Source organism: Tupaia chinensis, unplaced genomic scaffold (assembly GCF_000334495.1).
Source record: "Tupaia chinensis unplaced genomic scaffold, TupChi_1.0 Scaffold144336_1, whole genome shotgun sequence".
Lineage (NCBI taxonomy): Eukaryota > Metazoa > Chordata > Mammalia > Scandentia > Tupaiidae > Tupaia > Tupaia belangeri.
In genome coordinates this window covers 1,420,093-1,438,995 of record NW_006204194.1, presented here as the reverse complement: position 1 = coordinate 1,438,995, position 18,903 = coordinate 1,420,093, and the positions used below count along the sequence as shown (strand labels likewise).

The window sequence follows — 18,903 nt, the reverse complement described above, 5'->3', positions numbered from 1 at the left end:
GCTGTCTCTCTGGCAAATGCATGTGCCCTATAGCAAAAACCTCTCAAAAAAAAAAAAAAAAGAAAGAAAGAAAGAATAAAGCAAGTCATGCTCAAGAAATGCAACTAATGGTCCTAGCTTGAATCCCTGGAGTACAAATTGAGTTTCAGGCCTGTTTCAGACACTATTTATTCTCCACTCATTTAATTTTCATGGTGTCCTCATTTTTAGGCTGGAATTAGAGTTGTTTGAAGAGACCATTATATCTTTTAGTTAAACCAGTTGTTTGGGGTCTCTTAGAAACATGAAAATTCGGGAACCAGCAGTTAGCGTAATGGCTGTGTCGCTGGACTCCCACGTAGTCGACCACAGTTCACGTCCCGGACCCGGTGGCTTAAAACTCACGCCTGGCACATGTGCGTGTGTGCCCAAGATCCCGAGAGGATAATGGAGGAGAAGGGATTGCAGCGTGACCATCCCCTCTGGGGGGTGATTTCTCGCTTTCTGTCTCTACGTCTCTCTGTCTGTCTGGCGAGCACACGCACCCTATAGCAAAAAACCTCTCAAAAAAAAAAAACAAACATGAAAATTCAATTTTGTATCCTTTTCCAGAGTCCAGCATTATATATTTTGAGAAGTGAAAAGTGTGTTGGTTATTATCAGTTGATGTCTATAGCTACAAAGGAGTAAGGTATATTCTAGCAAGGCCCTGAATTAGTCTCGGTAGGTAAAGACATGTGATTTTGATTTATGTGAGGCAAGAGATTTCCAAAGTATGCCCTAAAAGAGATGCTTTTTAAGCAGTGATCCAACAGTTATATTGAATTCAAAGATGAGGCATTTATTCATGGGGACATCCAAGCTGATACCATGACACTGGGACGAGTTTTAGTTCATTTTTCTGTTGATTTAGCTGTATACCATAAATTGGGTAACAGAAGTTTATTCATTTAAGGATTTGAAGGTCAGAACAAGGGACTGCATCCATTTTCTGTTGGTTGGGACTCCTTGCAGAGTCCTAAAGCAGCACGAAGCAGGAGGGTAAAAGCATAGGAGCAAGTGTGTCTGTCAGCTCTTATCAGCAGAGTCACTACTTCCTTACCCAGCTCTTGTAAAGCCACCAAAATTCAGTCATGGGAACCCTACCCTGTAGACTTTATCTAATTGTTTTTCTTACTTTCGTTTATTTTAATTTGATTAGAGAGGGACAGAGTGAGAGAGGGAAAGTGAGAAACCAAGCTGGGACTTGAACCACAGTCGACTATGTGGGAGTCCTGAGCCCTTAACTACCATGACACCTGCTGGCCCGACTTTATCTAATTCTAATCACTTCCTGTAATGCTGCGATACGCCTTACCTTTGTAGTTACAGACATTACTGACCAAAGAACATCTCATGTCCCAAAATCCACAATGATGGGCTCTGGAAAGAGGCATTCAATAGAACTTTCACGTTTCTAATAGTCTGGAAATACTGATTTAATTAAAAGACATGATGGTGTCCTTAAATGTCTAATATTATACTCATAGATTGGTTATATCCTCTTAATAGTGTTTCCTTTTTTTTTTTTGATAAGTGTTTTACTTAACTTTATTTTTTTTAAGAATTATTTATTTAATTTTATTTATTAATTTATTTTAATTTCTTTTTACTTATTCATTCTTTTAATTTGACCAGAAAGAGATGGGGTTGGGGGAAGCAAGAAAGCAAGCCACCAAATCCAGGACTCAAACCGTGGTTGGCCATGTGGGAGTGTCCAGTGCCTTAATCACCACACCACCTCCTGGCTCCCTTTATTTAACTTTAATTAATTATTCATTTATTTTTAATTTGACCAGAAAGGGACACAGAGAGAGAGAAAGTAAGAAAGCAAGCCACGAGATCTGGGACTCAAACCATGGTCAGCCATGCGGGACTCCAACGCTCTTAATCACCACGCCATCTGCCGGTCCCACCTCTTAATAGTGTTTCAGTGTCAGTTAAGTTTCCAACATATTATTAGCTTTTGGGGAGGAACTTACTCAAACTATAGCACTTGGGTCTCATCCTTTATCAAAGACATCCTGGCTGTTAGAGAAAGGAGCAGCATTTCGTTAAACTCCATCATGTCTGATGGTTAGAAGTGACATTTTCATAGTCTACAAACTCATATTGCTTACTCATTTTATCACAGTAGGTATTCTAGGTAGCCAAAAGTTTTGGGGAAGGAGTCACTTCTAGTATATTGGTATATTCCATCCAGTCTTGAGGATTCAATAGCTGTGTGGAGTTGTAGAATACTATTTCTGTGACTCAAAGCATAATAGGCATCTGGGTATGCAGGGTAACAGGCTCAGATTCATAGTGCTCCAGAGATGCCCAGAGGCATAAGAGGTTGTGGAAGTTTCTTTAGTGAAGTAATTTCTGAGGGTGTTGATAGTTTTAATTTGGACAAATTTTAGTCTTTTTTTTTAAGGGGAGCACTATTTAGAATGGACTGTTTTTTTTGGTTTTTCTTGTTTCTTTTTGTTTTTGTCGAGTGTTTTTCCTATAGGGCACATGCACTCACCAGAAAGACAGAAATAGAGAGACAGAAAGCCAGAAATCAACCCCCTGGGGGATGGCCACGCCGCAATCCCTTCTCCTCCATTCTCCTCTCAGGATCTTAGACACGCACGCACACGTAAGCCACCAGGTCTGGGACTTGAACTGCGGTTGACTACATGGGAGTCCAGCAACATAGTCATTACGCTAACTGCTGGTCCTTAGAGTGGACTGGTTTTTATCCGCTTCAGCGAGATTAAGACAAATTTATAAATGAGGAATATTTTGCCACCAAAACCCCAAAATGACTAAAAGATCAGAAATATATCCATAATGTGTGGGGGACCAGCAGTTAACGTAATAGCTATGTTGCTAGACTCCCATGTAGTCGACCGCAGTTCGTGTCCCAGACCCGGTGGCTTAAAACTCACGCTGGGCGCGTGTGCATGCGTGCCCAAGATCCCAAGAGAATGGAGAAGGGATTGCGGTGTGGCCATCCCCCCTGGGGGGGGGGGGACTTCTCACTTTCTGTCTCTCTGTCTCTCTCTGTCTGGCGAGCACATGCGCCCTATAGCAAAAACCTCTGCCAAAAAAAAAAGAAATATATCCATAATGTGTGTGTCTAGTGAATCTCCATTCCCTGCCCCGCCCCCTTGGATTTGTAGCTGCCTGAAGCTGCAGAACTTTTTTTCCCCTGTCCTAATTTAGCCTTTAAACATCCTGGAGGACTGGGTTTTAATTTATGTCTCTGTGATAAGAGGAAAAGGGGGTGGAGAAAGGGTGCCCCTTGGCAGTAGCCTTTCTCTGGTACAACCTTTGTCTGCAGTATATTCAGAGGCCCCTTCCTACCACCTCCTTTTTTTTTTTTCTTCTTAAACAGAATTTCATAGGACTGATCCTGTAGCCTAGTAGTTAAGAAAGCTGGGTCCCACATCAGTGACAGTGGTTCAAATCATGGCTTCTGTGGCTTGAAAAACAAACAAGGTGTATATGTGGCAAACATCTTGATAGGATGGAGAAGGGATTGCACCATGACCATACCTCATTGGGGGGGAATCTCTCTCATGAGGGTATGTCTCTGACAACTTAAAAGAAAAATTTTGTAGAATAGCTTGTATAACTATGTGAGTAAAATTTTGCCTTTTTCTCTCTTGTCTGTTGCCACTGTTTGTTTTTCTTTTTAATTTGTTATAGGGCCATGCACTTGCAAGAGAGAGACAAGGTTGTAGGGGGACTAAGAAAGCACCCCCAAGAAGGGATGGTCACACAACAGTGCCTTGTCTGTTCTCCACTCAGGATTTTGGGTACACATCACTTAAGCCTGGTATGTTTTTCAAGTCACTGAGTCTAGGACTCAAACCTTAGAATTGACCATATGGGATCCAGCTGTCTTAAACACTATGCCACCTGGCTGACTCCTAGCCTGATATATTTATCGGCTGTTATAAGCAGCGTCTGCTGTGAGCAGTGGCCTCCCTTCTGAAGGTTCCCAGTTGGCCTCACTGGGTCTGGGGGGAATCTCTCTCATGAGGGTATGTCTCTGACAACTTAAAAGAAAAATTTTGTAGAATAGCTTGTATAACTATGTGAGTAAAATTTTGCCTTTTTCTCTCTTGTCTGTTGCCACTGTTTGTTTTTCTTTTTAATTTGTTATAGGGCCATGCACTTGCAAGAGAGAGACAAGGTTGTAGGGGGACTAAGAAAGCACCCCCAAGAAGGGATGGTCACACAACAGTGCCTTGTCTGTTCTCCACTCAGGATTTTGGGTACACATCACTTAAGCCTGGTATGTTTTTCAAGTCACTGAGTCTAGGACTCAAACCTTAGAATTGACCATATGGGATCCAGCTGTCTTAAACACTATGCCACCTGGCTGACTCCTAGCCTGATATATTTATCAAGCAGCTTCTGCTGTGAGCAGTGGCCTCCCTTCTGAAGGTTCCCAGTTGGCCTCACTGGGTCTGAGGTGTACATATTTGAGAGCAGGAGGGACGATAACCTGACTTTTATGACAGTTCGTCTTTAAGGAGAAGATTTAGCATCTGATAGGCCACTGCACTCGAGTGCCTAAGCATACTGGCCAGAGATTTGACAACCTCAAGTGAGTCGAGAAAACTTTCTCAGGAGTCTTTGCGGGCAATAGGAGCAAAGTATTCCGTGCCCCCTTTTGTTCACTATACATTGAGACCATGGTCTCTAAGAATAGACTCTTTTATATTCTGCAAGGTTAAGGTGACGGAGGTGAACTCCATTAGCAATAAGGCATCTAACACTGAAGAGACCTCCCCTTGAAATCATTTAAGCCTCTTTGGTGCCATGATAGCATAAGGAGGGCATACTACATGACCTTACCAGTGGAATTCTGTGTTGCAGCTGGAACTCGGGGTACACATGTGTCCAGCTTGTTTTTTCAGGCTGCTGGAGCTGGCATTTGACCTTCTTCGTTGGCCATGTGATACTTGGCTCCCTTAACCAATAGGCCATAAAGCTAGCCCTAGGATCCAAGTGCACTTCAGGTTGGAACCCATGGCAGCAGCCACAGTAGAAATGAGGTGACAGCAGTGCTTTCCCAGACAGGACTCATGGTACAGTCACTTAGTAATCTGAAAACAGCCTAGAGGCTTGCCCTTCCCTTCAACACTAGGTCACCGTGCTTGGTGCACTAGTTGTATCAACTTGTACTCATGGGATTTTGACTTGCAGCTGTGACTTAGTGGCAACACATAGGTCGGTGGTATTATAAGAAGAATTGATTACCAACGGTTCCTGCGAGAAGAGGATAGGCCACTGCATACACAGTCTCATGGGAAGCAGCAGGAGCAAGAAGGAGGGAAAAGCCTAGGCAACAGCCATTATTACAGTGTCTTCAGGAATGGCAAGCGAGGGTAGGGTAGATAAGTTGGGACTGGTAATTTGAATACTTGTGGCAGGCTTTGGGGCCTAGGGGCTGTCTCTAGTTGTTTGACATCGCAGCCTGGATTGATTGAGGGCAGGGTAAATAATTGCTGAGGTACTGGAGAGCTAGAAAAAGGAAGTGATTTGGGGTATGGCCTAAGGTTGAGTGGTTCACATATAGAAAGGCCTTTGTCTTTTCCCAGGGGAGTTTGTTATCTCAAGATTAGCTAGTCCCGATGGAAGAGTCTCTCTGAATGTCTGAAAAACCTTCAAGAGGTAAAAACAAAATCCAGAAAATTAAAAATTAATACCTGTCCTTAGCAAAGTCAGCAAAATGTGACTACCTCATTGAGTCTGAATGAGGTCTGAATTGGGTCTGAACCTAAAGTCACTCAGGTTAGAAGATAAGCTTTATGTATGAAACTATCCTTTGGGGAAGTTTTTTTGTTTGTTTGTTTGTTTTTTGTTTTTTGGTTTTTTTTTTTGGAGAGGTTTTTGCTATAGGGCACGTGTGCTCGCCAGACAGAGAGAGACAGAGAGACAGAGAGACAGAAAGCGAGAAATCACCCCCCAGGGGGGATGGTCACGCCGCAATCCCTTCTCCTCCATTCTCCTCTCAGGATCTTGGGCACGCACGCACACGCACCCGGCGTGAGTTTGAAGCCACCGGGTCCGGGACACGAACCGCGGTCGACTACGTGGGAGTCCAGCGACACAGCCATTACGCTAACTGCTGGTTCCCCTTTGGGGAAGTTTTTGTATCTTTTAGTAAAAGTTCTCATTTTGGGAGAAATCAGTAGGTAGTGTTTAATGTTTAATGTTTCTGTAAAGTTTTTTTTTTTAAGTTAATTATTTTTTAAAGAATTATTTCAGTTTTATTTTTTATTAGTATTCTTCCATTTGTTCAAACAGAGAGAAGGAAAGTGAGAAAGCAAGCCACCAGGTCAGGGACTCAAACCACAGTCGGCCATGTGGGAGTCCAGCACCTTAACCATCACGCCACCTGCTGGCCCCAATTTTGTTTATTATTATTATTATTATTTTGACTTGCTATAGGGCGTGAGCATTCACCAGAGAGATGCAGAGAAAGAGGGAAAGTGAGGAAGCGAGCCACTAGGTCCAGGACTAGAACCACAGTCAGCCATGTGGGACTCCAGTGCACGAACCACTACACCACCTGCTGACCCCAAGTAAATGTTATTTAAACATATCACTGTAGGACATTACATTTAAAAAAAATTTTTTTTTGAGTTTCTTTCTTCTTTGGGCTGGAAAAACAGAAAAAGAAAGACAGCACCCAATAGGGTCCAGATGCCACAATATACTCCTAGCCTCAGCCACCCCTTGGTCACGAGCACATGTGCCTGGCATGTTCAGGAAGGTCTCTGGACATGAACTCAGACCCTCCCATGTGGGTCAACCTTGGCAAGTTTTGCATTTTACTCTTCTGCCACCATCAGGCCCCTCCATTTTTAAAGTTTTTAATGGTTCATGAAATGCATAGTCTAGAGTCATTGAGTCTGCCCCTCCCTGGTCCTGTTCCTCTGAGAATGAATCCTGCTCAACTCCCTGCCTCTCCCATCTACCCCCTAGGCTCTGCTACTGGTCCCATGGGGTTGTTAGCCATTTTTTCCTTACTGTAGTACATGGGAAACCAGGGTCTGGAGCCAGACCAATATTGTTCCATCCTTGTGATGCTTATTAAAAACCATGGCCCTGAGCAAGTTACTGAGCCTATCTGTGCCTCAGTGTGCTAACTGGTAAGAGGAACAATTATTTACTCCCAGGGCTATTGCAAAGGTAAATGAGTAAATGTATATAATGGGCTCAGAAAAGTGCCTAGGAGACCAAGCTATGTGCACATTACCATTGATTTTTTCCTGCTGCCACCAGTGCTGTCATCATGCATGACTCTGCTCCTCTGTGCAGTTTTATAGAGTTTTATGATTAAATAGCTCAGAGAACAATGTAGTCTACATTGGCTTATTCATTTACCAGTTGTATGCTTGTTAGTAGATCACTTTATGTGTGTGAACCTTGTTTGTTTTTGTTTTTGTTTTGTTTTGTTTTATCTGTGTCATTGATTAGGATACAGACTTCCTGGGAAATCTGCAAGGAAATCTTAAAACAGAATCCTCATTCAGTCCATGACTTACAAGAAGAGCACTGTACAGCTTTGCTGAGGGTTGAAAAAGAGGCTTAGGTCAATGAAGAGACATACCTTGTTTGGGAAGAAAAGAGCCAATATTTTAAATATGTCAATACTATAATTTACTCCATGAATTTATTTAAACTCAAAAGGATATCATGCATTTAAATTGCTTGGCACAGTTCCTGGGATATGGACACACACTGTAGACACAGTCATATGCCATGTGATTATATATCAGTGAACAAAGGATCGCAGGTATGATGGTCTAAGCCATCTAGCCTTGGTGTGTTGTGTGCCATACCATCTAGGTGTAAGTACATTTTGTGATGTTCTCACAACAGAATTGCCTGATACATTTCTTAGAATGTAGTCGACTACAGTTTGAGTACCAAACCTGGTGGCTTAAACTCAGGCTGGGTGCGTGTGCGTGCCCAAGATCCCAAGAGGAGAATGGAGGAGAAGGGATTGTGGTGTGGCCGTCCCCCCTGGGGGGTGATTTCTCGCTTTCTGTCTCTCTGTCTTTCTGGCGAGTGCATGCACCCTATAGCAAAAACCTCTCTAAAAAATAATAATAAGTGATATGTGAGCTGAGACTCAGAGTTAACAAGCAACACAGTGGACAAAAGAACAGCATTCTGGGTAAAAGGACTTGCACATGTAAAGGCCTTGTACAGTGAGCTGTACAATGAGATGAGCCTCACTTCCTGGAATTGATTACAGAGCACATTCTGGAAGGAGGGGGCTTATTTTTTCAGGGTCTAATGACTGCATCTGAACAGGTTTGGGATTCTATAGAAGAGAAGCGAAAAGGAATACTGTATTGTTTACACAGGTGGTGGTTAGATCCCATAGGTGATGCTTGTGCCATTGGATTTCTGGGTCACAGGACAGCATTTAGTTTGCACTGAAGAGAGCACAACTGTGCTGTAAGGTCTGGTGTCTATCCTAAAGTCCCAGACTAACTTGAAAGGATGTTTATCCTTTCACCATATCCGTGTGTTTTCTTCTTTCTCCACAAACAGGGTGTCCTGTTCCCAGACCTGAGCTGATCTACCAACTGGAGCACAGGCAGGAGCTATGGACCGTGAAGAAAGACCTCTCCCAAAGCATCTATCCAGGTAGGAGCCAAGAACTAGGCAGGAGGGAGTCCCTACAGGTTTGAGGCACAGAGGAGACAACAAACCCTGGAATCTCTTGGGAACCTTCTTGATGCAGCCTCTCTAGAGATTTGGCAACCATGGAGCCCTTTGTCCTCTGGTCCCTCTGTTCTCCCTTCATACTCAGGGTGGAATGAGGTGAATGAGCTAAGATCTGTCTCTGGGCTCCAACTGTGTAGCTTGAAACTGGGCTTGCCCATTTCCAGCTCTCTGGTCCCAGTGAGGTTGCATCATGTGTGTTTTAGTAAATAAGTTTAGCCAGGTTAATGCTAGCTATATCTGACAAACTCCAGTCTCAGTAGCTCAGCATATGAAAGCTGTTTTCCTCACTCTTAACCAAGGTCTGTGTGGATTAGTGGGGAACTCTGTATCACACAGTCTTGCAGGGACCTAGATACTTTCTATTGTCAGCCCATTGCTTCAAGGATTTCCTGATATCCCCAACTGACAGAGGATGGAGAGAGGCAGGAAATCACACACACCTCCAGAAGCAGCAGTTCCACTCACATTCTGTCCACAAGAACTAGGCATGTGACCTCACGTGGTCCCATGGAGCTGGGGAAAGTGTCTCAGATCTTCGTTCACAGAAAAGAGCAGGTGGTGTGGTGAACATTTGCTTAGTCCACTCCGCTCAAGTCTGTTCCTAGAAATTGGTAGTGATGGTAATTTCTTTGTCACTGGGTTGTGTGGAGAGAATGTACTTACTTGGTGCATTCATGCCAAAAAACAGCCCAGTGTCTGAGCCACAGTAAGTGACTCATCAAGAGAAAGCTGTGGGCATTATGCATGTCAGATTAGTCATAAAGAATTTTATCTCTGGGCCAGCCAGTGGCAAATCCAACTCCATTATAGACCCTTTGTCCCCTGACTCATCCTCTTTTCCTAGGTCTTAATTTCAAGGTATCCAGAATCCAAGGACCAGGAAGAAAAAGAAATTGCAATCTGAGTTGCAGAGATCACAACCTACCAAACATAGAGGCACTATTTTTATCTTTAGTTTTTAAAGGAAATAGTGTTTTTGTTTTTTCTACATTGTTATTACTAATAGGCTCCCTTGTGTGTTGGATTTCTTTCAGGTGACAAAAGAAAACCCAAGAACACAGAGTGTACCACTTACAAGCCAGCCTTGTCTGAGGGAGTCTCCCTCTGGGGAGAACTAGCACAAGGAAATTTAGGTGATTCCCATTTGGTGCTAGCCAAGTGTCAGGATGGGCCATCTGAAATTCAGGAAGAACATATGAGACCAGGCATAGATCCTCAGAAGCATCCTGAAAAAACGAGCCCTGAACATGATAGTTTTAGGACAGCTGATGATGTGTGTTCAAGGATTGTACAGAAACAAGACTCTCTAGGAGATACTCTCTACAAGTGTAACATTCATGGATTAGGTAAAGATCCCACAATTCAGGAAGAGGAAAATATCTTTAAGTGCAATGAATGTGGGAAAGTTTTTAACAAGAAACATCTCCTTGCTGGACATGAGAAAATTCACTCTGGAGTGAAGCCCTATGAATGCACAGAGTGTGGGAAAACTTTTATTAAGAGCACACATCTCCTTCAGCACCACATGATCCATACTGGGGATAGGCCATATGAGTGCATGGAGTGTGGGAAAGCATTCAACCGTAAGTCATACCTTACACAGCACCAGCGGATTCACAGTGGAGAAAAGCCTTATAAGTGCAGTGAATGTGGAAAAGCCTTCACCCACCGCTCCAATTTCGTCTTACATAACAGGAGACACACTGGAGAAAAATCCTTTGCATGCACAGAATGTGGGGAAGTTTTTCCACATAGGCCAAGTTTCCTTCGACACCGTGTCGTCCACAATGGTGAAAATCCCAACGAATGCTTGGAGTGTGGTAATGTCTTCAAACACAGGTCATATCTCATGTGGCACCAGCAGACTCATACAGGGGAGAAGCCCTATGAGTGCAGTGAATGTGGGAAAGTCTTTCTGGAGAGCACAGCCCTGATTCAGCACTATGTTATCCATACCAGGGAAAAGCCCTTTGAGTGCCTTGAATGTGGAAAGGCCTTCAACCACAGGTCTTACCTCAAGAGGCATCAGCGGGTTCACACTGGAGAAAAACCTTTTGAGTGCAAAGAATGTGGGAAAGCCTTTAGCAATCGGAAAGACCTCATCCGACATTTCAGCATCCACACTGGAGAGAAGCCCTATGAGTGCATTGAGTGTGGGAAGGCCTTCAACCGCAGATCAGGCCTCACAAGGCACAAGCAGATTCACACTGGAGAGAAACCTTACGAATGTGATGAGTGTGGGAAATCTTTTTACTGGAGCACAAACCTCATTCGACACTCCATCATCCATACTGGGGAGAAGCCGTATAGATGCAGTGAGTGTGGAAAGGCCTTCAGTCGCAGCTCATCTCTCACTCAGCATCAAAAGATGCATAGTGGGAGAAACCCTGTTGGTGTGACAAATGTGGGAAGAGCTTTTATACATACCAGTGTAACAGATGTGGGGAGGCCTTTCACACATACCAGTGTAACGGACGTGAATAGACCTTTCACAAGTGGGCATACCTCGCTTACACTTCGAGAACTTCTTTTAGGGAGAGAGTTTTTGAATGTAACCACTGAGGAAAATCTTTTGCAAGAGGAAACATCTTCCTCAGTATCTAGTCATACATACCAAAGAGAAACACCACAAGTGTCTTCAGTATAGGAAAACTTGCAGAATGTTTTCTGCCATCTAGAAAGTCAAATTGAAAAATTAACCTAGCCTATAGCCTTATTCTCTCTCTGACAGTTTATCCCAGAGAGACCTAGTGGTTATTGTGCACATAGGAAAACTTTAGCTATATCTTTCTCCTTAGTTTACATGTAATATTATCTCAGGAATTGTTTTTAAAACAAGGAGGAGATGTAGTAGAACATGAAATGCAAGCACAAATATTTTCAGACACCTCTGCCAAGCACTGATTCCCTAGTTTGTTTGTAAGAAGGGGAGTATCATTTTAGAGATAGAGGTCCTTGATCTCTTTTTGTGTTTTGTGTATACTTACATTGCTATCCAAGGTCAGGAGAATAAGACAGTTAAGAGCAAGTATACACACGTCTATTGCATAGTTTATGTGTTCCATAATACTTGTACTCTCTAGGAGTTTAACTTTTTATGAGAAAGTAGGTGGCTTTAGCCATGAAACATTTTCATGTTTAAGGCAATAAGGATACACATGAATGGGCACGTTTTATTGCATCTCTTAAGACTGTTTAGGTCTTTGATTCTTTTTCTTAAGAGATTTTTGCTGTAGGGTACATGCGCTTGCTGGAGACACAGAGAGACGGAAAGGGAGAAATCACCCCCTAAGGGGGGATGGCCATGACACAATCCCTTCTCTCAAGATTTTGGGCATACACACACCCAGAGGTCTTTGATTCTTAAAGTTACTTTATGTGGTTTTAAACACCTAACAAAATTTTTCTTGTTCCACATCTATTGGTTTTCATGATTACTACAGCCATATGGTAAATCTTAGTATTGGGTAAAGTGATTTCTCCTTAATACTCAGAATCATTTTAGCATTCCTTTTACTTCCAATATATACTCTAAGGTTCATTTTTCTAGTTTTATAAAAAATTTGCTTGGATTTTGATAGAAATTGAGTCGGTTTATTGAGAATCGTTGTCTTTGTTACATTGAGTCATGCAGTTTATGACATGGTATGTCTCTTCATTTGTTAAGCAGTCCTTAATTTCCTTTCATTGGTGTTTTATAATTTTCAGCATGTTACTTCTGTGTATTTTGGTTACATGTGTACCCCGTGTTTGTTGTTAGAGATTGTAAATACCATTGTTGAAACTTGGAAATTCTGTGTAATATTTGATAGTATAAAAAAAAAGGATAACTTTGATGCCTTTTTGCTATCATGCAACCTCACTTAATTTCTAGTATTTCTTTCAGTGGATTCCTTGGGATTGTCTCCATAGAAATGTCATATGCAAGTATAGTTTCATTTCTTTCTTCCCATCAGTATACCTTTTATTTCCTTTTATTATTTTATGGTATGAGATCTGGCTTCAGGTGTAATTTTGAATAGGAATAGTGAGAAAGGCAATTCCTACCTAATTCCTAATAGTAGATGGGGAAACTTTTTTTTTTACTGTTGAGTATAATGTTAATTGTAATCTTTTTTTAAATAGATGTTCTTTATCAGGTATAGAAACTATCCCTCTGTTCCCAGTTTGCTGATATTCATTGTTCTTCTAAATGAGCATCCTGTTTTGTTAAATACTTTCTCTCTATGGATTGATAATAATCATGAGGTTTTCCTTCTATAATAGGCCTATTGATATGATGTATTACATTGATGACGTTTTGAATATTGAACTGGCCTTGCATTCTTAGACTAAACCACTCTTGTTTGTGGAGTATAATTGTTTAACTATGTCATATATGTTATTGCGTTTGCTTATATTCAATATTTTGAGACTTTTCTCTAGTTTTTTTTTTTTTTTTAATGATAAAGATGTGTTCTCCCTCCCTTTCTTTGTTCTTTTGTATATTTGTTTTTAACTGTTTTATGTCTGGTTTGGATGTCTAAATGACCCTGGCCTTCCCAAACATGAGATGGAAGGAGTTCTTTTTTTGAAAGATCATGTATATAACTAGTGTTACTTGTTATTTTAATGTTTGATAGCATTTTCTAGCAATCTCTTAGAGTTTTTCTTTTGGATGTTTTTAAATTATATATTTATTATATTTAATAGTTTTAATACTGTAAGACTATTTCATATTGAATGAATTTTCAAAGTTTGTTGTTTTCAAAAAAAAGTTTAATTTTGTGAAAATTTTGTAGTATTTTTTCAAATTCCCTTATCCTTTTATTTTGAGAGATTTTTGCTATAGGGTGCTTGCGCTCACCGGAGAGACACAGACAGAAAGCAAGAAATCACCCCCCGGGGGGGGTGGCCACATCACAGTCCCTTCTGCCCCAATCTCTCTTGGAATTTAGGCACAGAGGCACACACGCATATGTACTAGGTGTGAATTTTAAGCTGCTGGGTCTGGGACTCAAACCACGGTCTACTACATGGGAGTCCATTGACATAACCATTACACCATCTGCTGGTCCTTTATCCTTTGGATGGCAGCAGAATCTGTATTTATATCCTCTGTTTTCTTCCTGGGATTGGAAATGTAATTATTTTTCTCTTTATTTTTGTCAGTGTTCTCAGACATTTATCAGTTTTATTAACACTTCAGCAATTTTGTTTGTTTTTTTAGAGAGGTTTTTACAATAGGGCATGTGCACTCACCGGAAAGACAGAGAGATAGTGAGAAATCACACCCCTAGGAGGATGACCACACCACAATTCTTTCTCCATTTTTCTCTCGCTATCTTGGGCACACACATATGCGTGCCCCACACGAGTTTAAGCTACTGGGTCCAGAACTCAAACCATAGTCAACTACATGGGAGTCCAGCGACATAGCCATTACTCCAACTGCTGGTCCCAATCACTTCAGCATTTTATAACACTGATTTTTCTTTATCTTTATATCCTTAATTTCACTGATTTATGCTCTGATTTGTCTTATATCCTTTCTTATACCTGCTTTGACTTTAATTGGCTTTTTTTTTTGTCTTTTTTAAAGCTTTTGCTCTAGGGTATGTGCAATCGCCAGAGAGAGAAATCACCACCACCCCCTTCCAGGGATTAGCTACACCACCGTCCCTTCTCTTGGGTTTTTGGGCACATGCACATGTACCTGTTGTGTTTGTAAGCTGCCAGGTCCAGAACTAACTGCATAGTCAGCCATGTACGATCCATCACCTTAATCACCAGGCCACTGCTGAGTGGCCTGACATTATTTGGCTTTTAGGGTTTTTTTGTTTTTGTTTTTAAGAGAGAGATTTTTGCTATAGGGCATGTTCGCTCACTGGAGAGACAGACAGAAAGCATGAATTTACTCCCAGGGGATGGCCATAGTGCCATCCCTTCTCCATTCTCCTCCTGTGATCTTGAACACGCATGCATACACACCCAGCGTGATTTTCAAGCCACTATGTCTAGGACTCAAAAATGCAGTCGGTTATGTGGGAGTGGAGGGACACAACTGCTAGGCCATCTACTGGCTCTCATCTTTTAGTTGATATATTTAGTATTTAAAAATAATTACTGACTTTTTTTTTGGGGGGGGGAGGTTTTCGCTATAGGGCGCGTGCGCTCGCCAGACAGAGACATAGAGACAGAAAGCGAGAAATCACCCCCCAGGAGGGGGTGGTCATGCTGCAATCCATTCTCCTCTTGGGATCTTGGGCACGCACACACACACACGCCTGGCGTGAGTTTTAAGCCACCAGGTCCAGGATGCGAACCGCGGTCAACTACATGGGAGTCCAGCAACATAGCCATTACGCTAACTGCTGGTTCCCAATTACTGACTTTTTTCAGAATTATTTTATGTAACTTTATGTATTCATTTATTTTAATTTGACCAGAGAAGGACAGAATGAGACAGAGAAAGGGAAAGTGAGAAAGCAAGCCACCAGGTTCAGGATTTGAACTACAATCGGCTGTGTGGGAGTCCAGCACCCTTAACCACCATGCCCAATTACTGATATTTCAAGGCTCAAGTTTGCCATTTTTGATTAGATTTTTACTTGTTCTCTATTCTTATTCTTTAATGTCATTATTTGGGTTTTATTTTTCCTTTTCTGTGGGTTACTTAATCTTTGAGAATTTGATAAATTATAGTAAATTTTTGTGTATCCCTTTATTTTAGTTTTTAATTTTGCTATAGGGCCTGTGTGGTTGTGAGAGGGGGAGAGTGAGAGGGAAAATAAATCATCCCCCTGGGGGATGGCCTTCACCATTCTCTCTGGAATTTGGACATGTGTGTGCAATAGGTGTGTTTTTCTTTCTTGTTTTTTTTTTTTTAAAGCATAACTGCCTCTAACCTTTTTTATTCATTCATGTATTTTGAGTAGACCAGAGAAAATGAGAAAGCAAGCCACCAAGTCCAGGACTCAAACCATCGTTGACCATATAGGAGTGTTCAGCACCTTAAACACCACACCACCTGCTGGTCCCCGCAACAGGTGTGTTTTTCAAGTCACTGGGTCCAGGACTCAGGCCACCCAGTTAACCATGTGGGATCTAGCAGCCTTAATCCACCATATACAGGTGGATTACTGTCGGCGTCCTCCCCGGGCTTGGCTCTAAGAAGAAACAGAAAGACAGAGTAGAAGTGGACACAGGTAGCCTGAGCCCAAGCAACTTGTGCTGCCCAGACAAATTGAGCATCTTCATTTAAATATAGGGCAAAGCAACACTACATGTGTATTTTACGACATTCCATAGATTTGTTGCCAGGTTACAGGCAATAAGCAGGTAACAAATCTGTAAGAGCTTAGATTTACTAAGCCAGGTGAATCTGGGTGTATCTCCTGATGATAATCACATCATGGAGAAGTCCTATTAAACTACTTTCCTAGTGGAGAGAGAAGCCTAGCTGTAGGTGTGGGGAAAATACATAAGGCTAAAGAATCTCACCATAGGGTGGGCACCACCACGCCCACCTGAAGAAAGCTGAAGAATCTCACAGAGGCAGAGTGGGAATTGTACTTTGATAATTGGGGGTCAGGATGTTTCCTGAATTCCATCAGATGTTGGAACACCCTAACAGTTTCCACCCTTTGCTCTGCCTGCAGCGAGGGACAAGGAAATGACAAGTTGCAAGGTTCTGCCATAGCCCAAAGGGACAGATGGTGTTTGCTCAGAGCATGTCCTAGGAATTGTAATATGCATAAATCGTCACATTTTAATGATACTAACAATTTAGTACTTCATTTATAAAAACCTTACTTCCATTAGGTCCTTTTATCTTCCCAATTTATATCATTATAAATGTATGAAAACTATTTCCTTTTCATACATTGAGTACCCTATTGGAAGATGTGATGTGGTGGTTAAGGTCCTGGACTCCACATGGTCAGCCACAGTGGTTCAAATGCTGGACCCGATGGTTTGCTTTCTCACATTTTTTTTTTCTCTCTGGTAAGCAGATGTGTCCTATAGCAAATTTTAAAAATTATAAAAATATATAATTATTTTTTTAAAAAAAATTGCTACCAGGCACTTGTGCATGCCTGAGAGAGATGGGCAGAGAAAGAGACTGAGAAAGTGAGAAAGCACCCCCTGGGGGAATTACCATGCAGTCCCTCCTTTATTCTCTTGTAATTTGGGTCATGCAAACATGCATATGTACTCAGTGTTGTTTTTCAGGCCACTGGATCCAGTATTCAAACCACACAGATAGTTGTATGGGATCCAGCTATCTTAACAACTGGGCCAACTGGCTAGCTCAGATGTAATTTTATTTCTTCCTAAAGAGAGAGACGGGACCGGCAAGTGGCGCGGTGGTTAAGGCGCTTGACTCCCACATGGCCGACCATGGTTCAAGCCCCGGACCTGGTGGCTTGCTTTCTCACTTTCTCTCTCAGCCGACCACAGTTCGAGCCCCGGACTTGGTGGCTTGCTCTCACATTCCCTCTCTCGTTCTCTGTCTCTCTCTGATCACACTGGAAAATAGTAACAATAAATAAAGTTAATTCTTTAAAAAAGAGAGAGACAGACAGATACTCTTAATAGAGTCTGTATGCCACACTACAACCCAGGCATGTGTACATATGACTAGTGTGTATTGGGAGGTCTTAGGATGCAAGCCTGAGTTCATCCCATGTGGCCCCAGCATCATGGAGAATTTTATTAACGCCGTACCACTGTCTGGTGTGGAATTTAAAAAATTTATCCTGTTTATTCAGCTTTTTCATCTATAGGTTTATGCCCTCTGCCAAATAGTTGTAATTTTTTTCATCCTTTCTCGTTTCATCTTGGTTTTACTTCTTCTATTTCTTCCAAAGGATTCTTAGAAAACAGTCAAAACTTGGGACCCACAGATGGCGTGGTAGTTAAGATGTTGGACTCCCACATGGCTGACCATGGTTCAAGGTCCGAACTGGCAGTTTAGTTTGCTTTCTCACTTTCCCTCCCTCTTACGCTCTCTCTCCCTGTCAAAATAAGTAAATAATTGAAATTAAATAAACTATTCTTTAAAAAAAGAAGAAGAAAGAAAGAAACAACTTGTTATTCCAAAGTCATGCTTCTCTGGTGGTTTGGGTTGATATTTGAATAGAAATCCTAAATTACCAGGCAAGTTTGAAGACCTGTAGTCTTTTACATTGATCTTCACAGGTATTTCTCTGAATATATCTTATAACTAAGAGTAATCTGTCAAGGGTTTAAAAGTTGTGTTCTCCAGAGAAGATTTGTATATAAAATTCCCCAGCTCTTTAAGCCTTGCTATTTCCTCAAAGGAGAAATAATCACTCCTTTTCTAAGACCATCCTTGTCCTTTGTTGTTGAATATGTTTTTCCTTTTTCTTTTTGATAGAGGTTTTTGCTATAGGGCGCGTGTACTCGCGAGAAATCACCCCCCCACCCCCACCCCCGCCATGGGGGCCTTTTGAGTCACTCTTTGTCCAGGCCCACTCCTACTTGTCAGGAGTGTACTTTTCCTTTTAGTTAATAAACTACCTTTTCCTTTCACTATTGGCATGTTCAATTAATTTGCTCAAAAAAAAAAAAAAAAAAAAAAACATCAAGAACCTGGGTATCATCACAAGCCGTCCTGCAACAGTATGAGCTTATTTTTGGTGGAAGAAGAAAAAACTGAACTCCAGCATAGTTTATAATACGCATTTTCCATGCACATTTTGAAGATCCCCTCTTCTGTGTGGCTGGAGAAGACCACACACTCTTCTGAGTAGAAGCCAGGGATCTATGTGTTTTTCAGGGGTTGTGAGCCGCACAAGAGTACCCTGCACCTTCCTGAGGTGGGAACGCATACATGCACCCTAGCACTCGGCTCATCTAAGCACTCACACTGCGGGGTTTGAGTATCTGCCTGCTCACTCACCCCTACATCCCGGCACCTCCGCATCCTCCCTGCTCCATTTGTTTCCTGGAACCTGCGCTCAGCTCACTTGGCGGCGTCGCCAGGGTCTCGCCACAACCCCGCCCTGCCGCCCACTGGCCCGGCGCTCGGCCGGAGTCGCTGTGCGTTCTCTATTGGGCACGCTGACTGTCCGGTCCGGAGCTCCACCCACGGGCATTAGCCTGGGTCTACAACGCGCGGTATAAAAGGTCTGCTGCAGGGCGGCGGCC

General features: G+C 42.2%; 1 protein-coding gene across 1 annotated transcript in view; it reads left to right on the top strand.

The window, feature by feature from the left end:
* The window catches only part of LOC102469013 (zinc finger protein 805), an 86,661-nt gene that overhangs the window by 14,683 nt on the left and 53,075 nt on the right, over positions 1–18,903 (top strand). The window contains exons 2-3 of the mRNA XM_027767601.1: positions 8,572–8,667; positions 9,783–11,108. Of these exons, the coding sequence (XP_027623402.1) occupies positions 8,572–8,667; positions 9,783–11,108 (1,422 nt within the window). The remainder of the gene's footprint in view (positions 1–8,571; positions 8,668–9,782; positions 11,109–18,903) is intronic.